Source organism: Acomys minous (genome assembly GCF_964271855.1).
Source record: "Acomys minous genome assembly, chromosome: 4".
In the NCBI taxonomy this organism is placed as follows: domain Eukaryota; kingdom Metazoa; phylum Chordata; class Mammalia; order Rodentia; family Muridae; genus Acomys; species Acomys minous.
Window position 1 is genome coordinate 51,376,890 of NC_140486.1, and position 25,729 is coordinate 51,402,618.

Consider the following 25,729-nt stretch of genomic DNA (forward strand, 5'->3'; position numbering starts at 1 on the left):
GCCTCCAGGGGCCCTCACACGCCTACAGGCAGCAACCCGGGGAGCCTGACGTTAGCTGACACCCATAACCAGGAGGTCCGCAGGGCGGGCAGCCTCGCACGGGATGCGGGATACTGACGGTGGGAGGGGCGGTAATTAGATTTCGTTCCCTTGATTCACAAGCAGCAGAGAAACAATTCTAGTCCGTGAATTACAATGAGTAACTTGACATTACAAACCATTAACTTATTCGGTAAATTAACTCTAATTACGCCGTATTTAAGACAGCTACCAGAAAAGCCATGATGACAGAACACAGTGACTTGTGTCTGACCTCAGAGTTCTAAGCCTAGACTAAGTGTTTTTGCTCCTCCCACCCTCTAGTCACTTGACCTCTCAGTAATTACATTTCTTCTTTTATAAAACAAGAACAAGCATAAACGAGGAGTTAGTATATGCAGAGCACATTTAAAACACCCCCAGGCATAGAGTGCATACTGAGCCTACAACATACTCTACATTTCATTTACTGATTTGCGAGTTAGAAGGACAAGAATCATATTAAGTTCTTGTTTACAAGTTTGATTTAAGCTTTGACTTAAAAGAAAATTTACACACACACACACACACACACACACTCTCTCTCTCTCTCTCTCTCTCTCTCTCTCTCTCTCTCTCTCTCTCTCTCTCACTCACTTCTGAGACAGAATCTCATGTATCCCAGGGTGCCCTCACACTAAGAAAGCCAAGGATGACCTTGGATTTCTGCCTCCATGAGTTGGGATTAAGGATATACGCCACCACCCATGAGGAGCTAGACACTGAGCCCAGGGCCAGGCAAGCACTTTACCAACTAAGCCACATCCCTTCCCGAGGCCCTATCTACTTCAGTTTTAAAAATAAGCTAAGCTTTAGAGTTCTAAATGAAGCATATTTAATATAACTTTTGTATGTTTTCAAATAGTATGTATGACAAGAAGCTGCTAAGCAGCATTTTTGAGGCAATTCCACTTTATAAAACATTATATATAGCAGTAGAAAATTAGGAGCTGCAGAGAGTGTGGTGGTTAAGAACGGCATTTGTCTTCTCATCCACCTGCACCTCCAGCTCCAGGGCAACCTGACTCCCTCTCCTGGTCTCAACTGGCGATGCACTCATGTGCACAGAACCACACAAAAATACACAAATAAAATAAAAATGAAATCTTAACAATAACAACAAAAATAGGGTTATTCTTTTGAAGGTAAGATTATAGGGGAGGATTTCTGTTTTTCTTTTGTGCTATGAGTCTTTTCTCTTTCTTAGTCTTTATATATACCTACTATGTTGTACATATTTGTTGCATGGAAGTCAAGACTTCCACAATGACCACATTTAACTGTAATTAGAATTAGATACTAAAATCTTAACATATTTAGAATAACAGTCATAATGGACAAAGGAAACATGTGAATCAACTTGACTCTACCCCAACCGTCTGTCATGAGCTGGCTTGGTTTCACTGAGACCTCTAAGATCCTATTACTGGAAGTGCCCACTCAGTCTGTAGGACTCATTATGTAGTCATCATCTATGACAAATTTGGAATTTCTCACACAGGACTGACTTCCAGAGAGAAGAAATATCTTTCAAAACCAACAATGTATGTCAAAAGTTCCTCAAAATAATTTCCCAAAAGTCCTCTTGCCTCTGGCTATGAGTTAAGAGTAACTTAAGCTATTTAAAAATCAGTTGGTAGCCAACACTTTACCACATGCATTAGGACTAGTCAGTGACACAGTGACAAGGGCGTGAGAGAATGAGCCCGAGGCCTCCACACACACGGCCCATCATATGACTAAGTTTCAAAGAAGCTATGACCATTATACACTCATGAGCTGCTTTAGTTCTAGGATAAAAAGCCCAAAGACTTGGATTATTCAATAAAACTCAATTATCCAATAAAGTCCTTTTTAATAAGCCAGTTTCCTCAAAACTGAATTCTATCTTTAAAAATTACTATCTTAAAAACTCTAGGTGCACGCCTATAATCCCAGCACCCAGGGAGGCAGAGGCAGGTGGATTCCTGTGAGTTTGGAAGCCATCCTGGTCTATAAAGCAAGTTCAAGATAGCCAAAGTTACACAGAGAAACTCTCTCTCAAAAACAAAAACAAAACCCCAATATATTTATTGGGTATTTCTTACATATATATTTAAAACATCCACCCACCCACCCACCCTAGTAAGATTAATAGGATTCTTAAGTCTTCAACTGTATGCTCCATATTTTATATATTCATCAAGCCTTATTTAAGGTTTACAGTTTATGGGCTAGAGAGATGGCTTAGTGGTTAAAGAATGCTTTTCCACAGGACCCAAGTTCAGTTCCCACATAAGGAGGCTCCCTCTGTCTCTAAGTCCGTCTCTGGGTGATCCTATACCCTCTTACAGCTTCAAAGGGCACCCATTCATACATGGGGTGTGCGCGCATGCACACACACACACACACAGACAGACAGACACAAATACATCTTTTTAAAAAATGGATGGTTTAAGGAGCTGACAACAATATTAGAATTAACACTTAATTTTTTGAGGTGAGATAAAATTAGTGCTTCTCTTGACAGCCTTAGTTGACTCTTGCTTTAATTGATAAGCTCCTCTCTCTCTTCCCTGAGGAATTCAAACAGCAGATTCTTGCCTACAAAGAGACGCAATTCCAGAGTATATGCTGCCTTTTCCTGGCCTCTAGCAGGCACCAAGCATGCCCATGATACAAACACATCTGTAGGGAAAATACCCATACGCATAAAATAAAAAAAATTTGAAAACAAACAGAAAACAAGAGGAAGGGACATTGTTCAGTGATAGTGCTTATTCCTACGTTCAATCCTAGTTCCACCAAAACCAAATGAGACCCAAACAACTCATATTGTACAAACTACTCAACATCATGTATATTACTAAAATGTTAAAAGACCTCATGACTGCTACCTGTACCTTTGATACCTTTATAAAATGATTAAAATAATACAGACAATAACATAATTACATAACTCATGTGACATAAAAATACATTATGCATTTTGTGTACAACATGAACTAACTTTGGCGATTGGGGGCTGGGGAGTGAACCAGCCTTGTGCATGCACGCATCGCTGAGCTACAGCCTGGGCGCTGCGTTTTCTCCTAACATTTTAACAAACATCTTTATTTTTAATTATGTGTATGTGTGCAAGTCTGTGTGTGGATATGTGTATGTGTGTGGAAAAAAAGACCGTGCGTACAGCCTGGTGGAAGAGTACTTGCCAACCATGAGTAAGGCCCCCCAGTAATCAACAGACAGCTCTGCTCCCAAATCTTAATGCCTGCTCCTTTATACCCTCCATGTTTAAAGACGCTCTCCTTGATAACCTCAAACTTTCTATCACTCGCCATGGTGTTCTGTAGGTACTCACAGCATCTGAAACAGAAAAGGCTCCATCTACACATTTATTAAGCTGACTTCTCATTGTTTCTCAAACTGGAAGGTAAACTCCATGAGGACAGAAGCCGAGATTTTCCTGCCTTTGCGTTTCGCTCAGATGTGGCACAGTTATTGTTTCATGTATTTTGTTCAATGTATCAATGTAAATGACATAAGGAGGAACACAACATCAATTAATAAACTTAGACAAGACTGAGACCCGTGAAATGCAGTCTTAATACACAAGCTAACGCAAGTTGTTTACGGTTAAAAGATGACAGGTTAGCCCGTCCCTAGCTTAGCAAGGAAAGGCTTTGGAGGGAACGCAGCGACAGAACCAGCCCTGAAGGTGCCACGGGCAGAGCCTGGTCTTACCTATTAGGTCAAACTTTTAAGCTTCATTCTACAGGCAATGGAATAAGTATTTTTAAATAAGGAAGAATGTACAGTTAGAGTAAAAATGTACAAAATGCAACAGGACTGGTGTTTCTTCCTATTCAAAATGAAAAATAATCAGAAAGTATATCCATGAAATTTACAGTTAAGTGTAATGGTCGAAAGTATTTTTCAGTTGGAAAAATGTGTTTATAAGAAAAAGAATATACTATAGACTGTAGTAGGAATTTTATTTATCAACCTTTAAATCTGTGTATAAGCAAGTAATTTTCGTCTAAATTCTTATTATATTAAATTGTTAAAGCTCCAGTATCAAGCACGCAATAACCTGTTCTTTCTTAGCAACAAAACTTGTTACTAAATCTAAAGTATGTTTTTATTTTGGTATTATGATTCCTCTACCACTGCACTTTCTGCTGAGGAATGGTTTAGCTATGTGGGGTCTTTTGTACTTTTGTATGGCTTTTATAGTTGTTCTCTATTTCTGCCAATAATTTCATTGATATTTAGAGGATTTAATGAAATTATTAGTAGAAAGAGAAAAACTACTCTTAAAAATGATAAAATATACTTCATACAATAGTGACAAAATCAGAACTGTACAGTTACAAAGACAGACAGTGTGTCAATGGGACAGAATAGAGGACAGAAAATAAACATCTTGATTTTGACAAAGGTGTTTAAAAAAGTGCCCTTAAAAAAATGACATTCTCAAATGATTCTGGGAAAATTATGCAGCCACCTGTACAGACAAAACTAGATCCCTATCTCTCACCTTGCACAAAAATAAATTCAAAATGGATCAAAGACTTTAATGTAGGACTTGGAACTTAAAAAACAGCTAGAGGGGAAAAAACTAAAGAAAACTCTTCAAGCTAGAAGCAGAGGCAAGGACGTTCTGAAAAGGAGAAAGTAGCTCAAGAAATAAAGCAGAGGTTGACTGATGGATTTCATAAAATTAAAGAGCTTCCATACAATAAAGAAAACAGCTTACAGAAGAGGAAAACATCTGCCTATTATATACTGGGCAGGGGCTGAATATCTAAAATGTATTTTTTAAGAAGACTCTAAAAATCAAACAAAAATACCCAGTAATCCAACAAACAGTTCTCAAAAGGAGAAATACAAGTAGCCAAAAAGATACATTAAAAATCAACATCCTTAGCCATCTCGTGCAGGTAAGAATTCCACTGAGGCTGAGGAGATGAGTGTTCCTGCTCAAGCACCGGGCCCTGGGTTTGGAGGCTGAGTGTGGTGGTCAGGGCCTCAGACCCCAGTGTCGGGAAGCAGACAGGGGGACCCCAGGGCGCCCTTAGCTGGGGCAGCTGCCTTGGCAAGCTCCAGAAGTTCAAAAAAAGGCAGGGAGTGGGCTTAGGGAAGAAAGCATAGAAGATGTTGAGCGCTGACCTCTGACCTCCCCAGCCCGACACACACACACACACACACACACACACACACACACACACACACCAGCAAGATGACATCTCGCTCTAGTCAGAATGCCAAAATATCAGCCACAAATGCCAGTGAAGAGGTGGGGATGCAATGGACGCCACACACAGATCCTTACACACTGCTGGTGCACTGTAAATTAAATGACTGCGGTCATTACAGAACTTAGCATGGAAGTTTCTCAAAAAATTAACACTAGTGTCACCAAAAGGACTTAGCTATACCACTCCTAGGTACATGCCCAAAGTAACCGGAGTCAACATATCACCAAGATGCTTGAACATGTGTGTTTACTGTGGCAATATTCACAATAGATATGGAATCCGGCTAGCTGTCCGTTGGTGGAGGAATGTTAATTCACAGCATAGCTGTTCTGACAAGAGATAACATCCAAAGATCTTCTAGGTCTGTGTGATCCAGCTGGAATACAAACACGCCTTTAATCCAGGAGACAGAGGCAAACAGATCTAGTTCAGGGACAGCCTGATATAGAAAAGGTAAAGAAAAGCTTAGGTCCAGGCGTAGTGGTACATGCCTTTAATCCTAATTGAAGGTAAAGTTAGTTTGTAGAAGGAAGCATCCATGTTTGAAAGTGACGTCTAATGAGTGGCAGAAAAGATGACGAATCAGAGAAGATCTGACAGAACACGATATGCTCAGCTCTCACAAGGAGAGGAAAAGGAAGCTACTTCTGAAGGCAGTTTTACAGAGAGGAGGCAGTTGTTTGTTTGTTTGTTTGTTTGTTTTAAACCAGGATAGTAATAGAGAAATTGGTTGCAGAGAGAGAACTCTGAAGTCGGAACAAGCCAAAAATCGAAAAGAAGCCAGAAGATTAGAGCAGATTGCTAAATTAATCTGAAGCCAAGCAGAGCACTTCTGGGCCGAGAGAGAAACCAGATTAAATAAGTCAGCTGGGAGAAGAGTTTGAGCCAGAACAGCTGAGTTGAACCAGGCAGCCCAGAGCTCAGAAAGAACAAGTAAGGGTGAGCTTATTAAGCAGTAAATCTCAGAGGCTGAAAACATTCTAGGCCTAGGTTAGACTGTACAGAGGCTAGAAGCTTCCAGGACTAGGCCTAGGTTAGCAGGAGGCAAGAAGCCTCCCAGACAACAACTGAGCCAGGAGAATAAAAGCTAACGTTAACAGTCCACTACAGATAAATGTGGTAAAAATACAAGGGAGGGGTTTATTTAGCCATAGAAAAAAACAAAAATTGTACCATTTTGCAGGGAAATGGGTAGAACTCAAGATCACCACGTGAAGTGAAATAAGCCAGGCTTAGACAAATACTTTGTTTTCACTCATATTTAAAGTACAAATTGAGTGTGTGTATGTGTGCGCACGCACGCTTGTGTGTATATGTGTTCACATGACATAAGAAGGCAGATTATTTGGGATGGAAGGACAATGGGGGAAGACAAATATGTTTCCTCTCATGCAAAATCAACCTATCTATCTGTTTATCTATCTGACATGAATACAAAGGGAGGGCTATTTGAGAATGAAGAGCACAGAGTTCTGCTTCTGAGAAATTATTTATCCTGGTAAAACAGGATTAAAATTTCTCATTAATATTTCATTTACCATAAAATGCCTAGGTTATTTGATGAAATATTTCAGCTTATAATACAAATTAGCATTTAAAATATATCAGAACTAGCAAGGAAAATTTTTATTTATATTTAACTTTAAATTCTAAACTTGGATTATAAAAGAATCAAGATAGTGCCTAATAAATACTATGATTAGAATTTTAAAGCAAATTCTTGGGTCAAAATATTAATTTTCATATCAATATCTCACAATTCCACTTGTCTGTATCCTCTCTGGTTTTTTGTTTGTTTGTTTGTTTGTTTGTTTTTGTTTTGCTTTGCTTTGTTTTTTTGAGACCAGGTCTCCTGAGGCACAGACTGGAGCCCTGAACTGAGTGAGCCATGGATCGCAGGATGTGCCCAACACCTGGCACCCGGCACATGCCTGCACTCCCTAAGCTTGTCCTCACAAAGAAAATGCAAATTCTGCCCCACTGCCTTGTAACCATCAGCAGCACCTATGGACAAGCCGTTTCCTTCCTGTTTTCAGTACCCTCCCTTCCTCTCGCTTTCTGCTCAACTTTCAACATTAACGCCTGTATATCTGAGGATAAGTGCCTGTTATTATAGGCCAAACAACCCAAGTTCGCTAAATGGAGAACAAGTCTAACCCTTCCCTGATGTAACAGGATGCTGCCGCTCAGAACAGGAGACGCTGGTGTGTCGGCTACTACAGGTAATACTTCACAGGCAGATGTCATCCATTCCCATAAGAGAACAGGTCGCTAATCAATGGATTCCTAGAGATGAGACTGAATTCAACGCGCCCATGTGAACCCTCCTCAAATAGCATGCTGATGGCTTCTCCTGGTGCGGGGACCGGGTGCTTCTGAACGCTAAGCATTGTCTTCTACCACTAAATACACTCCCGGTCCAACTAATGTTTTAAACTGAAACATCATATAATTTTACAATCCTTTTAAAATGTTTTTTGTAAAGGTATCCAAGATCAGGTAGAATTTACTGAAACGCCAAAAGTAAGATTCAAATTTTGGACTAAATTTCATCTCACAATCTCAACTGATACCTTACTCAACCGATTTTCGAAAAGTTTCTTGACCTTAAATCATCCTATACCCCATACAATATAAAAGGGGCCTTTTCTTAATCTTTCTCCAAAGTTCTGCTATTTAATTAAAAAAACAGACTGGTCCAATAAAGCAAGTGGGGCAGAAAAGGAACACTTTTCTAAGTGTTCTTTCATGACTAAGAATACAAAGTTCTTTTTACGAGCACAACACACACACACACACACACACACACACACACACACGAGACAACACACATGCACATGCACACACACACACACACGGACAAAACACACATGGACAACACACACACACACACACACACACGAAACAACACACATGCACACACGCACACACATGGACAAAACACACACAGACAACACACACGCACACGCCATCTGCTGGGACTCTGTGTGGCTTGAGCTTGTGCAGGCCTTGTGCGTGCTGTCACAGTCACTGTGAGTGCGTATGTGCTTCTGCCCCGCTGTGCCTGGAAATCCAGTTGCTTTTATTATCTCAGTGAAGCTGCCCTTTAACTGAGCATCTCCTAGGTAGTAAAAATAGATTTGTTAAAGGTTTGAGGAAACATGAAAAACTCACAGTAGGAAAGCAAGCTGTCTAGGAAATAGAGTAGTCCTGCTGGGCAGTGCTGAACACCCTCTCATGTCTGTAGTTATAAGTGTAAAGTGAGGTAGCCTGCTCTGTTCCACTTTTTATTGTTCATTTCCCAGAGCTAAAGAGGAGCCTACTTCCTTTGTGCATTCGGAATTTTGCAAGCGACAGACTGTTATTAGGGCCAGAATAGTGCTGTTTGTTTGTTTATTCGTTTCCTCTATTTTAGAAGGTAGAGGGGAAATGCCAACCCTCCCGGTGCGTGTGTGCATGTGTGCATGTGTGTGTGTGTGGCAGCTGGGAGGAAAAAAGTCAGTTGTTTGCTTTTTAATGATGTCACTCATTAGGCTGACCACACCACAGCAGGCCCCAGTCCTTCAACTAGCCGACAACACAGCTGAACTTGATGGAGAAAGAAGAAAAAGGAGCAATCTCAAAGTTGGATGGAAAGGGATTGGAGGCTGAGAGAGACAAGTATGTTCAACATCTCTTGCATGAAAATTTCAAAGAATACAATTATTTTAAAAATGTATTTCTTTTATGTCTATGAGAGTTCTATGATCTCATTATGATGGTTTTGAGCCACCATGTGGGTGCTGGGAATTGAACTCAGGACCTCTGGAAGAGCAGCCAGTGCTCTTAACCACTGAGCCATCTCTCCAGCCCTAATACAGTTATTTAACAATAAAAAAGCTGTGAAAATTACTTAATCTGCCAGATGTTACACACTTTTTAAAACTGTGTGTAGCATGTCTTTTCCTGAGGAGACATAAGTGGCTAATTTACCCAGATTCAGAGGGCACTGAGGACCAAAGAAAAGATTCCATCCAAGAGCAGCTGAGGTACCAGTAAGTTTGCCGGGTTGCTTACAGGAGAATGATAAACAAGAAAGAGCCCGAGTCCCAGCTGCTGACGGACACTACGGAAAAGGTGTGGCTGAAAATGAACTTCCAACACGGAACTGCCACCCTACAAATCCAGTCCCTGACTTGAGTCAAACCTACCAACCAATTATATGTTAGGAACAGCAAATGAACAAAACAGGCCATTAGCACATACACACAGCCAACTTCCTTCCCATGGCGGCAGCGGCCCCCCTTGCAGAGTTCTCAGGAAACCTGCCTTTCCCACTCTGCTCTGACTTGGTGAGTTTTCTCACCGCCAATAACATCCTGCATACTCAGGACATTGCAGCTGGGCGGTGGGGGTGGAGCCTCATGCGCAAAACGTCACTATGGCCACCACGGACCCAGCTGCCTGTACCACTGTGGTTGGGTTTTTTGGTTCCAATTCTTTTCCCCAGGCTGGTTTGTTCTTACAGAAATCCCCCTGCCTCGGCCTATCAAGTGCTGCTAATCCCAGGCCTGAGCCACCACACTCAACCATCTGTTCCATTCCACTGCCGTGAGTGTGGGCGACCTTACCCGTCTGCGTCCCCTTGCTCCTATCAAAGTCCAGCACCTGGGCAACAGAGTCGCCTTCTCTTCAGCTTCTTAATTGGTCTTCTCTCCTCTCTTACTTCCTTTCATTCCCTCACACACCAGCATTAATCATTTTTACAAATCCCTCCTTGATCTTAGATTGCTGTCAAAGGCATGGCCAGAGTCCATCTTTTTTATGATATTCGACAAATCTGGCCACTCTCTTCCTTCTTAGACGCCTTTAGGTCCTGGCTCCTGGGCCATGTTCTAACGGTTTCCCCTCATCTCACTCACTAGCCCTGCCTCCTCACTAGCTATCTCAGGGATGGAGGATCTCGGAGTTTAACCTTTTCCCCTGAATATTCAACTCCCCAGCTGATATTCAATGTGGATGCACGAAACAATAAACTAAATAACCACGGGATCCACAGGCTTTGCTGTCGTCATACTCTCTTGCAACTAATTATTTCAAGTTCTTTTCTAAAAATGCCTCTGGCTGTTTTTATTGCTTTGGCTGTGCCTGAAGGCCAAGGCTAACGCTCAATACCTTCTTCACTGCTCCTCACCCACTGAACCTGGAGCTTACCAACTTGACCAGACTGGTGGGTCGGCAGGCCCAAGGATTCCCCCTGTGTGTGTGCCTCGCTTGTGTGGGGATCACAGGAGCATGCTGCCGTGTGTGGCTTTTTATATGGGTGCTGGGGATCTCTTATGTGGCAAGCAAGCTAACTGACAGTCATCTCCTCAGCCTGTCAACAGCTCTCTTTGAACAATGGATAATTTTCCAATTCCATCTTATACTGTGGCAGTCGCATTCTTCCATACTATCCTAGCAGCATACTTAATTCTACATCTTAAGTTTATACAGAATAGAGTTAGAATTTGTACGTTTATGAATGAAAGATGCCCTGTGCCCACTGAGATCTGCATGACAATCCATTGGCTAGATTAAAGGAGTAACAGCTATAGTGATGGTTAATTTTATGTGTTGTCTTGACTGTTAATGGTACCCAACTATCTGGTACAGTTTCTGAGTGTTTGTACCTATGAGAATACTTCTAGAAGAGACGAGCATCTCAGTCGGCAAACAGTAGAGCTCTGGCCTCACGCATGTGGGCAGGCATCGTGTAGCCTGTTGAGATGCAGACAGAGCAAAGACAGAAGGGTGGCGTCTGTCTCCTGAGCTAAGGCAGCAGCACTCCTGCTCCCTGTGTCTGTGACTCTGGAGTATCTGCCGCCCTTCCTAGCCTTCCTCTCCCACGCGCAGGCCTTCTTGCTCGGAGCGAACTGCACCGGCCTCGGTCCTTTGTCTCCACCTTTCAGATTCCCATCTTTTTCCTCCTGGCCCCAGCACACCGCTCTGTCTAGGTTCCCTTCCTCTGAAGAACCATACCTAATATTATGTCAGAGATTGTGTCCTACAATATCTAAGAGAAAATCAGCAAGAGCTACTCCATCTTTGTTTTCTTCTTCTCCTCCTCCTCCTTCTTCTCATCCTCATCCTCATCCCAAGCCAGGCATGGTGGGGCATGCTGTAATGGCAATCCCAACATGAGGAAGTGAAGGGGAGAGCAGCCTGGGTTACTCAGGGAATTCAATGGGGGCCTGTGCTACCAAGAGACCTTTGTCTCAGGAAAGCAGGAGCCGGGGATACAGCTCAGCGGTGAAGGGCAAGGCTCTGGGTTTGACCAACAAGCACTATTCTAACCAGTAAGTAATGCACAAATAATAGAAGTATCCTCAATGTCTTATCCTTGAGGCGCCTACAGACTCTGAACCAAGAACGCTACTCTAATCCTTATGTGTACGGTTATGTTGAGGGATAACAACCACTTTCCAAGATGATCCCCAGTGACTTTAAAACTGGAGCCAAGGCTTTTCTCTCTGTGTGCTCTCCTATCCTGCGTAAAGCTGACCTGTGTGGTGAAGGAGATGCTATTAGCAAAAGACTCAGATTCTCTCGCCTTGCCCTGGTAATTCCCAATCAAATTCCTTGAAATCCCCTGTCCATATAGCTAGCAACTGAACTGCTCCAGCTGCATTACTCTGTCATCTCTGGAGTCACTTTTTTGTTTGTTTGTTTTGAGCTTTTCAAGACAGGGTTTCTCTGTGTAGCCTTGGCTGTCATGAACTCTCTTGGTAGACCAGGCTGACCTCAAACTCACAGCAATCTGCCTGCCTCTGCCTCCCGAGTGCTGGGATACAGGTGTGTGCCATCATGCCTGGCATGGAGTCACTTTTAAACTCCAAACAGTAAGATTTCCAAACAGAAGTGGGAAGTGAGCAGAGGCTGTTTATTGTCTTCTAATATCCCCTTTACAGTGTTTGAAATAAAAAGTTTGTTGTAGAGTGAACAAGGTATCAATGAAAAATCTTAAGTACATCAAATTCCTGAATGCTAATACTCCAATTATATAAATTTCTGTCCTCCAAAAGAATATCCATAGCAGTTTTTTGAAATCTGTGTTTCTGTGGGATAGAACTTGAAAAGACAGGAAACTGGTAACTGACTGTCTTTGTTTTGTTGGATGGCTGGGAGGCAAGTATACAAGATTTACTCTCATTTTCTATACACACACTTGCAGTTTTGAAATGCATGCTGCATGCAAGCAATGCCCACTAAAAGATAAAACATTTTAAAATCTGTTTCTTGATATAGCTGAACTCTTTTATGTTTAAAATGGGAGTGGTAGCCTGTTGGTAGTTGTACACACCTTTAATCCAAGCACTTGGAAGGCAAAGGCAGATTGATCTCTGTGAGTTCAAGGCCAGCCTGGTCTACAGAATGGGTTCCAGGACAGCCAGGGCTACACGGAAAAAAACCTGCTCCGAAAAACTACAACATGGAGTAAAGCTAATTGGGGAGACGGCTCAACTCGTAGAGCACTAATCTTGTAAGCAACAAGGACTTAAGTTCAGCTCCAGAACACACTTCCGGGATATGGTGATGCACTTACAACCCCAGCTGTTGGAGAGACAGGACAAATACATCTCTGAAACTCACTGGCCAGCCAACCCAGCCTGTTTAGCAAGCTACAACTCATCGCTGGCACCTAAGAAATGACACCTGAGGCTGTCAAGTTTATGTAAGTTACGAGGATCTAAGAAAGCCTAAGGTATGAGGATATAAGAAAGTTTTTGAGGAGTTAAGAAAGTGTTTGAGGGTCTAAGAAAGTGTTTTAAGGTTGGCAAATGCAAGTTATGAAGGTTAGAGGCATTACAAGGATATAAAAAATGTTTTAGGGTGTAAGGAAGTGATTTAAAGTGTATAAAAGGAATAAAAAAATGCCTCAGATTTCTTTCCCTCACTGTGCTACTGTTGTTTTAAGACTGCAAAGCTCAGAGCTTTAATATTAATCAGATATTAAATTGTCTTCCCAGGCCAATTTGTTTCTTTTGTAAACTTAAAAAATTTTTTTGTAAATTTCAGGGAATCCACCTGAATCCAAGTCTCTCAGGTTGGATGGACTCCACATAAGCAACTGTCGATCAGCTGCCTGCTTCCCTCCAGACCTGCCTATTCCTGAGGTGGGATCTAGTCCCCTTTTCTTGGTCCTGGGATTCGCCTCCCACCCCACCCCCCACCCCCGGCTCAAACTACCAAGACCATGGGCCTAAAAGTTTCAAATGCACACCCAAGGAAAAAACCTTCTCTCCCTAAAACCCTTAAAACTTCATCTTCTGTCTCTATCCTATGTCTGTTCCAACACCCTGCCAGGTCCAGGTGTTTCCTCAAGGGCTGCATCCAGAACACAGGGGCTCTGGCCTAACCTCACAGGTGGCTTCAGCTGGGCCTGCAGGTTCCTAGGTGCAGATGGTCCCACAAAGCCTGGACAGCAAGCAAACCAGCCTGCTCTTCCCAGAGTTGGCCAGCATTCCAGCTTTTGGATCCCTCTCCTCCCAATAATTACACCCAATGTCAAATACACTGTCCCTTATTTATTTATGATCAATAAAACGCTGGGATGTTGGGCTTTAGACCAGGGACAAGCAGTTGAGGCACCTTTTCAACCAAGGCGGACCTGACCTCTAGGTTTTCCCAGCATCTCTTGGTCCCTACTGCTGCAGGGTGTGGTTGCATACCTGCCCTCTACCCCAACTCTCCTGCCATGATGTGAACGGACTGGTCCTCTGAGTCTGTAAGCAAGCCTGATTAAATGCTTTCTTTCTTTCTTTCTTTGTTTCTTTTTTTTTTTTTCTTTTCTTTTTAACAAGAGTTGCTGTGGTCACGGGGTCTCTTTACAGTAACAAAACACTAAGACAGCAGCCAAATTTAAATCCAGGTTTTCTTTCTCTAAGAACCAAAGGTAATTAATTCTTATATAGATACAAGAATATATTTATTTATATTCAACAGATTTTTTAATACCAATGGTGAGTGTTTAATTTCAATAAAATGACAATGAGTATACATCTACTAGGTAAGAATTAAATTGTATCAAATACTTAAAGTAAATGGTAACTACAGATCAAATAATAAACTGGAAGGTTCTAGTTCCAGAATCATTGGGCCTTTAATGGCCAGTATACGTCAAATAAAACATTTTAATTTGAAATTCAATAAAAATGAAACAGACTAGGAGAAAAACAATAGCATACAGCAATACACTTTTCCAGGCACAGAATGCCGAATGTTGAACGCTGGTTACAGATGGTAAAAAGCCACTCTTTTCATGGTTAAAGTTCAGTCCTCAACGCCCTTACATTTAATGAACAAGTTGTTGACTACAGTAGGATATAATTCTGTCAACGATCTAATTCTATTCTAAACCAAAAAACTCATTAGCTCAATAGACACTAATGGGAAATCATAACATGGCAACTCCTGATAAAATATCACTAAGTTGTGACAAAAGTTCTACCAATACATAAAGTGCATACATTTTTTATGAAAGTAATTTTAATGTGGGTATAAATGTTATATTGCTGTTACAGACTTGATTTCCCTATAACATGACTTGTTTTTTAAGTGAGTATTAAATTTCTATGAAAATCATAACTTAGTTTCAACCCAAAATGACATATGATTAGAACATACATGCGAGTGGGACGTAGTACAGTACTAAGTAGAGTAATTAGAATACCTTTAGGGGCTGGAGGGGTCAGTGGTTAAGTGCCGCTCTGACCGAGAACATGGGTTTGGTTCCTAGCGCCCACAGAACTCCTCACAACTGTCTGTAATCCCATTTCTGGGGGCCAGATGGCCCCTCTGACCACCTCAGGCTCCTGAAGACTTATAGACACTTGGACACATACATATAAAGTGAAATAAATTATTTAAACAATAATATTTTTTTAAGATTTCTGTCCACAGTAACACTTTTCAAACACAGAAACACTGCGTCAGTGGATAACCGATATATTCTTAAATGCTAGCAATACGTAAACTGATGTTAGAGAAGGCATAGGAGAAATGCGTTTGGAGAAATAAACTACTGAAAGGCCACCGGAATATTATAAAATATATCAAAGATTTTCTGAAATGAAACTACAGCAAAGAGAAATAATTAAATGAGGTGCGTAGAATGTCATAGGGTTCATTAAATAAAGGTACTAAAACCATATCAATGTATACAAAAGAACATAACAGGAAAATTGAGCATTATACGTGTCAGTCAAGCAGTCAAGACTTTGAAAATAAGATAAAAGGATTGCTAAGTAAATATGTTAGTGCTATGAGAGTGGATAGTACCATTTGCTCCTGGTCTGGGTACGTAATTAACATAACTGCTGCTTTGCTGAGGTTGCTATTTAAGGACAAATTTTCAGAAAAAAGTAGGTTGAGCATTCCTAATCTGAAAACCACTAATCTAACTTTCCATAGTCCAGTACTTTGTAAGTGCCAACAGGATTGGAAATTTTACACTTAGTCTCATGTAACAGTCTATAGTCAAAATATAAACTGACGTATAAAATACATAGCAAGACAGTATGTGCTTACCATGGGGCATCAGGCCATAGGGCTGACCCGGGCCCAACCAAAAGAATATATGTATATATACACAGCTTGAGGTATATGATGAGAAATACGAACTAATTCATGTTTGGACTTGGGCCCCATCCCCAAATTATGCATATATAAATACTGTAAAATCCAGGAAGGAAAGATACAAATCCAGAGCACTTCTAGTCTCAAGCATTTTGGGTAAGAAATCCTCAGACAGGCCAGGCTAAGGACTGGCATGGAAATTAACAGCTTCAAAGGCAGACAGAAGGCTGAGACTGACTCAAACCTGAATATATCAGGTAGTAAAAATACGCTGGGCATGGTGTTACTTACACGCCTCTAATCCCAGCACTCGGGAGGCAGAGGCAGGAGTATCAGCATGAGTTCGAGGCCACCCTGGTCCACAAAGCTAGTCCAGGACAGCTAGGGCTATACAGAGAAACCCTGTCTCAAAAAACCAAAAACCAAAAACCAAAACCAAAAAACCAAGAAGTTAAAATACACCCATGAATGCATGAAGTCTAGTTAGCTGCACTGGCAACAAATACATAAATAATCAAGGTGCATTAACCATTCAACACACCTGAAAAGACACTGATAAGTCATCATCCTGGCCTTGCTGCGGGAGTGGCATAGGGCAGAGAGCCCCCAGGAGACGACGGCACACAGTTCAACAGGCTGAAGATGGGAGCACACAGGAGAGTCCCACTGCGGGGGACTCTGACTCTACAGTTCTTTCTTACTTTATCATCCAGTGTTTTGAAGGCAGGTGAACAAACTTGTAGCAAAGCCGGAAGCCGAGGGGACGTAATCAGCGTGGAGCTTCAATTTAGTACATTCGTTTGGCAGAGAAAAAAAGAATCAGGCAAAGTTCAAAAATTCTAGGTTTCCTTCCCAAGAGGGCTAGTTTTGTTTTTGTTTTGTTGTTGTTGTTTTTTCAAGACAGGGTTTCTCTGTGTAGCCTCGACTGTCCTGGACTCGCTTTTGTAGACCAGGCTAGCCTCAAACTCACAGCGATCCGCCTGCCTCTGCCTCCTAAATGCTGGGATTAAAGGGGTGCCCTGCCACCACACCCAGCTTGTGTTTTTTTTGATGCATCGATTTAATTACAAATATAGATGGTATCTCATGCTATCAGTTATGAATATCAAGTCGAATAACTATTAAATATGGATGTTATTCTAAATTTCCAACATCACCTTTCAAACAAGGAAGACCATCCGCCAATGTAAAGCCAGAATTTCTAAATTAAAAGTTTGACTTCTTTTTTTAATTAAATTCAGAATTCAAGTAAAATTATGCATTTTTATAGATGTGTAAGATTTAAAATTCCTATTTTGTCTCTAAAAGAATAAAATTTACAACACCCTGGGCTGGCAAGGTGCCTTAGAGCATAAAGGTGCTGACCTGAGTTTGATCCCAGGGACACACATGATGCCCCAAATAGTCCTTGAACTTCCATAAGCATGTTGTGACACAGATGTACACCCACAGCCCAAAATAAATATGTAACATATTAAACATCAAAATTCAAATATTAAACATCAGAACATCTAAATAGCACAGGAGTTCTAACATTAATTATTAAAAACAAACCCAACTACAAGCAAAAATATTAAAGGACAATTTGTTGGCAGGCCTTGTAAACTCGGTGCTTGTCCTCTCCGTCCGTGTAGCATCCCACTCTGCAGCGTTCACATTATGTCCTGCCAGGGTAGATGGATACCTCCTTCACAAGAAATGCCTAATGAAGAATGTTTTAGTGTTCTTTGCATAAGGTGTCAAATGTCTGGACTTCTACTTGTAGAAACAGTACATCAGGCAATTGAGACTAACTATCCCTCTGAAAATGATTTTAAGTTAGATATTAAAATAATCTTAAGGGTATTAAATAGCTATTTACACAATGAGAAATAATCAGTTCAAACCCATCAGAAGTTGGAGCTCAGAAAAGGGATCTCCACTTTTGCTTTTTTTGAGTTATTAAAAACAAGCAAACATTTACTGCTGACTGCACTGCAAGACTGGGAGCGAAGTAAGAATCCCAGACAAGAACGGCACTGTAGTGAAAACATCTCTGGCTTTAGGCTGAGGTTCTCAAAGTCCCCTCTGGGTTAAGATAGGAAAGAACTAGGAGACCATACTACGCGTTGTCACCAACAAAACACCTGAGTAATTAACAAAGAGAAGACTCCACGTAACTGACTGGGCCCACTGCTCTGGGACTCTGGTGAGCAGCACAAGATGAAGCTGTCCAGTCAGAGCAAGCAGCTCATCTCAGGAGGCCCAAAAGCAGAGTGACCCAATACTAAACATCTCACAGTAGAGCTCCCAGCAGCGCCACCTTCCCACATCCAATTCATAAAAAGAAATCATGAACTCTGGCCATACATAAATACATACATAAATAAGGCATGCAGGTAGTCAAACAGAGCTCACAATGTAAAATTTGATTAAGGTGGGTTTATAGCCTAAACTCTTGGCAATACCAAATAAATATCTTCACAAAAAGATTAACACCATATTCTATGTCAAATTATTCTTCCAACAGATCCACAGAGATTTGTAAACATTGGAATTAACAGAGTATAATTTCATAATTATCATTCAAGAGGATAATGGTCAAACTTACACATATATGTGTATATACACACATATGTATATGGCATGGAATTGCAAGCTATAAAAAGTTGCACAGATTTGAAAAATATTTGGACTATAAAATAATCTAAATTAAACACTTACTGGGTGAGTAATCAAATAGTAGATATAGGTTTAAAAAAAAATGGGTACTTTGAGGATAAAACTGTCCAAAATAAAGCCTGTAAGACAAAACAGGAGCACACAAAGGCAGGAAGATCTTCACATATTAAAGCAGAATCCTATTAAGGACAAAAGAGAACACTGGAGCAAAGGTGATATTTGAAGGCCCTTTGGCTGACAAATGTGTGGGACTGATAACTGATCCATACCCAACCTGAGACGCAGCCCATAGGAGAGAGCCAGGCCTGCCACTATCAATGGTACTCTGCTATGCTTGTAGATAGGGGCCTAGCACAGCGATCCTCTGAGAGGCTCCGCCCAGCAGTGGATTGAAAGAGATGCTGAGACTCACAACCAAACACTGGGTGATGTGTAGGGAGTCTTGTGGCAAAGTGGGGGTGGGGGAAAGAAAAGTAAGGGAAGAGAATAAAAGGACCTAGAGGTGACAGGAGCTCCACAAAAAAGACCAACAGAGGCAACTAAGCAGAGCCCAGAGGGGCCTGCTGAGACTGCAGCACCAACCAAGGACCATTCATGGACTGGACCTAGGCCCCCTACACAGATGTAGCAGGTGGGCAGCTTGGTCTCCATGTTAGTCCCCTAGTAAGGGGAGCAGTGGCTGTCTCTGACATGGACTCTGTTGCCTGCTGTCTGATCACTTCCCCCTGGCAGGGTTGCCTCGACACGACACAGGGAAAGAGGATGTGCTCAGTCACCATGTGACGAGATGTCCTAGGGTGGGTTGGTAGGGTGGGACTTCCTTTTTCTGAGAAGTAGGAGAGGGGGGCTAGGAGGAAGAGGGAGGGAAGGAGGGCACTATGATTGGGATGTAAAGTGAATTAATTAATTAATTAATTAAAAAGAGAGCTGATCCATACATTTATGAAGCCCAAAACTTGCCTAATCACAGAACAGTAAAGCAGAAGACAAAGTTAAAAAGTCCTCCTTCCTTAAAAGGAACATGACAAGATTATTTTAAAAGGAAATACTAAGAGCCATGGTGTCGGCCAGGTGTGGTGGCACATTCCTTTAATCCCAGCACTTGGGAGGCCGAGGCAGGCAGATCTCTGAGTTTGAGGCCAGCCTGGTCTACAAAGTGAGTCCCAGGACAGCCAGGCAACACAGTAAGACCCTGTCTCAGAAAGAAAAAAGAAAGAGCAAAGAGCCACGGTGTCGCTAAGAAGTGAGCGAGCTGACACGAAGCAGCACTCAACCTGGACTGCACTCCACAGGAAGCTGCCAAGCCAGAGTCCTCTGCAAACGCACCTTTAAGAGTGGAAAACGGAGACTTCTCCAGCAGAGAAAAGGACATTCTACAGGTTGAGCTTCCGGGTCTTTAAGATCACAAAGTAAATACATGCGGTGCTCTAAGCAATATTGATGGTACATAGCTATACAATTAGGCTAGCCAGCCTAGCCTAACTAGGAAGCCCCCTGGGGTTCCTGTCCAGGTGAGCTCCTGACTCAAGCAAGGCAGATGGCTCCAGACAGGACGCCAGAGGCCATCTCCTGACCTTCCACACTCACCTGCGCACACAGATGAGCAATCAAGTACTGCAGGCATCGCTCAGTGGTGGAGAGCTTACCTAGTCTGTGTGAGGCACTGGGTTCAATTCCCAGTAAAGGAGGGGAAAGAGGGTAAGAGAAGGAGAAATTTAATTTGTAAAACCTTTAGTTAAAACTGTTCCACAAAGAAAAAACTCCCAGCTGTATGACTACATATGACAAAGTGATGTTTTCTCTGCTGGATTATAACAAACATTCAAAGAAGTAATTCCAACTCGGTGTGTACAAAGTATTTCTGAGCAGAAATAGGGGTCGATTCATTTTACAAAGTTAGTGTAATGTTGATTTCAAATCCTGACAAGGACAATCCGGACCCGCACTCAGTAGACCCTTCCATGACTTCCACTCCGTCTGTTCGGGTCCTTGACTGACTTAGCCATCTGACTCACTTCAATGCCTAAGCGTGACCTGTGTGTAGATGTACTGTTGGCTACTAACAGTAAGCTCAGAGTCCACGGGCTTTTTGACTCTCTATTCCTGCTGCCCTGGTTGCACAGTTCGCCTCAAATGTAGTTGGGTTTTGTTTGCTTTGTTTTGTGAGGTGCTGGGAATCAACCCAGGGCCCTGCACATCTAGACAGGACCTCTACCTAAAATATTTGTTAAATGAGTGGCATTTATATTTAGATTTGCTGACTGAGAAAACATAATGAACTGTACATTTCACAACTTCTGAATCTTTGGATTTAACTGATAGTGGATTAGAAACAATTAGGAGGAGTCTTTCCATTGCACTGAACATGTATGGCCTCTTCTGTCATTACTCTCTAAACAAAGTTTAATTACCATTTACACCGCATTGGATACATAGTTTCTTATTTAAAATGCTTTAGATTAAAAATTTAGGATTTTAGATATGCATGAGCTATCCTAGGCATGATCTGTAAGCCTAAACATAAAATTCATTTATGCTGCATACAGATGTACTCGTTAGTCATCTAACTTGAAGTATTGTATATATATTTAATGTGCTCACATTTTGACTGTGACTTGTCACATGAGGTCATAAGTAGAATTTTCCACTTGTGTCATGTTGATGCTAAAAAATAAAAAAAAAAAAAAATCATGGTTTGGAGCTTTTCAGGTTTCAGGTGTTTGTATTTAGGAATGTTCAACCTGTATTATAAATAATCCAGAGATGACAAAGTATTTCAAGGATATACAGAAATTATATGTGAACACTATGTTATTTACGTAAGAGTCTTGGCAATCCATAGGAGTTCCAAAACCAAATCTCCCTTGGATGCCAAGGGATGGCTAAAATGACAAAGCTGGAACTCAGAGAGGATTCCGAATAAATTTTTATTTTATGGGTTACAGAGTCATCATACACATGCCTTAGTGGCATGAACTATGCACATAAGCAGGGCTCTTTTACCCGACTCCATGAGGGCTGCAGTCTTTTATTTGTATAGAGTATGATATAAATTAAAAATTGTCTAGAGAAACCAAAAATGACACAGAACTGCCATTAGGTTTAGTGCTTAATATTCTCTAGTCATTTTTAAAAATTACATTTATTTATCGTGTATCTGTGTGTAATGTAGGGCACAGAACAACGTTCAAGAGTTGTCTATCTCCTTCCACCAAGTGAGGTCTTGGGGATCCAACTGGGACGGACTGTAAGGCTCCAAGGCAAGCACGTTTACCTGCTGGCCCATCCCGAAGGCCCCGCAGCATAGTGAGTTGGCAAGGAACTTCCATTTCAATGACTTCATTGTGAAAATGAAAGATGAAGATAAGGATGAGTCAAAACACATGGCCATTTAGCACATATTAACTCCCTCTATGTGCACCGCGCAAGGTAACTATTACATCCCGCTTTATAGATACAGAATAGTCTAAGTGGTACTGTGACCACAGCCACTAATAAACAGCTTTAACACGAGTCAAAACCAAGACTGAAAGAGTTACCCGACTACATCAGAGAGTCCTTGGATGAAAGAAGCCTGAAGGGAGAATTTGGAATTCGGGATGGCCTAGTAGAGCTGTACCCGCAGCTCAGGGGGAAACATAAACATACATATAGGATAGAGAGGGAGAGACTGAGGAGGCTTCCAAGTAGTAATAATGGATAGTTCTGAGTAAACATGATGGGCAGGGGTAGCTCTTGCAAAGACAAGACATTTCCTCCTCTGAAATATGAACAAATAAGGAGATAACCGCGGGGGGGGGGGGGGCGCGCGCTGGGAAACAGACGAAGTATAACCTTAGACAGCTGAGAATTTCTCAGCCCCTGGAGTTCAGAAGGCCCCACTTCCCTCTTGAATTAAAAGCACAGCACAGGGGTGACAGACTAGACCTGAGGGCGCGTGGTCTTCAGTGGTGGAAGAGTGAAGGCTACCAACAAACAAATGAGATTAAAGGTGGCGCACGCCTTTAAGCCCGGCACTCGGGAGGCAGAGGCAGGCGGGTCTCGGTGATGAGTTCAAGGCCAACCTGGTCTACAGAGCAAGTTTCAGGACAGCCAGATTTCTTCTTTGTAAGTGGGCAGTTCTATTTCTAAACCTTTAATTCACTCTACCACTGAGCTGAGGGCCCAGCCTTCTGAACTAGCTTTCAAAACCCCACTCATCTGCAACCTCAAAGCCTAAGTATTTGTAAACCCGCTTTGGGACTCTTGACACATCCAAGTAATGGGACAGAGACTAACTACTGGACCACGTCCTCCACTCTGACGGGCAGTTTGCACTTGCAAACTTTGGCAAGGACGGTTTTTTTTTGTATCACTAATCACCATTATCCTTGAGGGGAAGCTGAGATTAGCACAAACCCACGTTATAGAGGCTATCAAGAGCTATACGTGCTGTTAAGCATAAGTAAGGTTGAGAATAAAAGAAATTTGAGTAGTTTTTAATTTAAAATTCTTTTCCCCATCAGCTCTCTCTCTCTCTCTCTCCCTCCCCCCTCCTCTCTCCCCCTCTCTCTCTCTCTCTCTCTCTCTCTCTCTCTCTCACACACACACACACACACACACACACACACACGGATTGCACATTGGGAACTCTAAAGCTTCCATGCCCACTTAAGGCTGATACCTAAAGAGTATAAATCACTTACTCTTTCTTGTGACATTGTGTGTTATCTTACGTTTATACACTCCCCAGTTCTTTCAGTGGATCTACAAAACCTAACGCCCCACAAAACTCATGCCTCCTCCTCAAAAGCTGAGACCAAAGACTGATATGCGGGAAGAGATTAATGTTTCAGAAGCGAACAATCACTTTGCCATCCATCGCTGACCCCACTAGGCAGGGGTCAGACTCTTAACCCATGCCAGTCTACCGGGGCTCTAACTCAACGAGAACGGATCCCACCGGCCTCTGAACAACAAGCCTTTCCTCCGTTAACACCACAAGCCAGGCTCAGATAGCCTGCCTTCCCAGCTCCCAAAAGTTTAAAAAGGAAGCAAGAAGAAGGTTGAAAGGCGAATGAAACGGGCTGGACGACCCGACCCACGCACCTAGAGCGGGACAGAAGACTGCTGCTAGCAGGGGCGAGGCTGCCTGCGAAGCAAGGAGAGGTGCGAGCGAGGGCGGCGGGGTCCACGACCCCAGCCCGAGGTGCGGGAAGGAGAACCTGCGAACCGGCAGGCAGCCAGCAAGCAGAAGGCCGGGGAGGGGCAGGCCAGGAACGTGCAGACCCGAGAGCGGCGGAACCGGGCCGCGGGGGGCGGGGGAGGGGTGTCGGCTACCGGGGAGCAGCCGTCCGGGTGGGAGTCGCCGGCGTGCGCAGCCGCACTCACCTGCCAGACGCTCGCTCCGCGGCCGCAAGCACGGGCGCCGCCCGGGCGCCTCCCCTCCCGCGGGACTCGGCCCCGGTCGCCGCCGGAGCTCGGGGCCCCGAGAGTCACGGGTGGTACCGAGGCGGGCAAAGCGGCGACCGGCCCCGAGCGCAGGGAGGCGTACATAGGGGGCGCTGGAAAGGCGACTCGTCGCTCCACCTTCCTCAGCGGTAGCCGACTGCGCTTCCCGGGGACAGCATCGCGCCACCCTCGGCCCGCTGCTCCCGGGCCTTCGCCCGTAGCTCCCCCAAGGCAGCGGCCGGGTTTCCGGCAGCCACACTCCGCCCCCTCAGTGCAGGGCCTTCGCCATCTTGCTGGAGGCGGGAAACGTACAGTGCGCACGCGCGGTGGGAGCGGCGGGGCGGGCGTCCCGCTGGTTCGGGAGCGAGGGCCTGGACTGCGCAGCCGCAGCGGCCGAAGCCCTGCCTCTGCGGTATTTGGCTAGCCTCTTGTGTTCTTTGCGCCGGGGGTCCTAAGTCTCCGACCTGCTCACCTTTCCCACCTGAGCTGAACACAAATTAGTAGACGTTTCCTGTGTATGCCACGGTTAGTCTGTGAGCATCCGCTCGTATCAAGCATCTACCGAATGCCAGGTCCTGGGCTAGGCACTGATTATAGAAAAATGATTGAAAATGGGCCCTAGAGCAAAGGGAGTTCCTGCCTAATGGAAAAGACAAACGAGTTTTGGCCCCTTGGTGCCCCTCCGGCCCTCATCTCCGGTTTTAATTCCAAACCTACCTGTTCTGGACGCCATCCCAGTTTGTCTCAAGCAGCGATCAGCTCTTTACCTTGTGTTAAGTGTCCAGCATAATTTTCTTTGGGTGTTAAAAAAAAAAGTATCCTTTAGGTATCTCGCTTATAGATAATGATCCCGAGTCTAGGGTTACAGCAATGGGGGGAATATAAACTTGTGGAGCCCACACTCCAGTGGGAAGAAATAGACAAAAATAAAAAACCTGAAAATAATGGCAGTGATAAGGAATTGGAAAAGAGCAAACCGGGAAAGAGACCAGACACTAATCAACAGCGTCTGAGCAGTCTCCCCTCCCCACAGGTAACATATGACCCTAAGACTGACTGACCAGATGCCATGGGACAGAGCCTTTCAAGAGGACAGAAAAACAGGACCTTCAGGTGGACTGAGTTTGGAGGGAAGGAGGGACCGAAAAAAGTAGTCTGCGTGGAAAGCGCTGGAAGGTGTCTTAAGTTCTTGTTATCTGTCAGGTTAGGGTTTAATTGCCACCCCAGAAAGGCCACTCAGTCACCTTTCCTAACTAAATCTGTCTCCTGTCCTGTGCATGATTCATCATCGTCACAGCTTGTCATTTCTTCCACGGCACAAAGGATGTTTTTGAACATCATGTTTGTTTTGAGACAGGGTATCACTATAACCCAGACTGACCTCCAACTGGTGATCTTCCTGCCTTAGCGTCCCCATTATTATAGGTAGGTGCCACTGTAATTGGCCCTCCAGTTTTTGTTTTATTTTGGAGAGAGAGCAAGTCTGTCCCAGTCTGTCCTCAGATGCACTGTGATCATCTTGCCTCTGCTCCCCAAGTGTTAGGATTACAGACATGTGCCGCTGTGTCTGGCTATGTTTTTAAATTATGGATTCATTGTTTGCTCACCATCTCCTCATTAAACAGTAACCTCCCTAAGAGAGGAGAGATGTTTATTTTTAACACCATGACTGGCAAGAGTGGCTACCCAATTGTCTGTTGAATTGATGAATGTGGAAATCCGAA

General features: G+C 43.1%; 1 protein-coding gene across 20 annotated transcripts in view; it reads right to left on the reverse strand.

The window, feature by feature from the left end:
- Window positions 1–24,316, reverse strand: part of APC (APC regulator of WNT signaling pathway) — a 102,253-nt gene extending 77,937 nt beyond the window's left edge. For 10 of the 20 annotated variants that reach the window (XM_084780003.1, XM_084780001.1, XM_084779998.1 and 7 more), the window contains exon 1: window positions 23,946–24,315. In XM_084780003.1, coding sequence (XP_084636129.1) covers window positions 23,946–24,110 — 165 coding nt within the window. In that variant the 5' untranslated portion in view covers window positions 24,111–24,315. Of the gene's footprint in view, window positions 1–23,945 lie in introns of all 20 variants that reach the window. The other 10 variants (XM_084780011.1, XM_084780002.1, XM_084780000.1 and 7 more) reach the window with 2 other exon arrangements.
- Window positions 24,317–25,729: the final 1,413 nt, after the last annotated feature.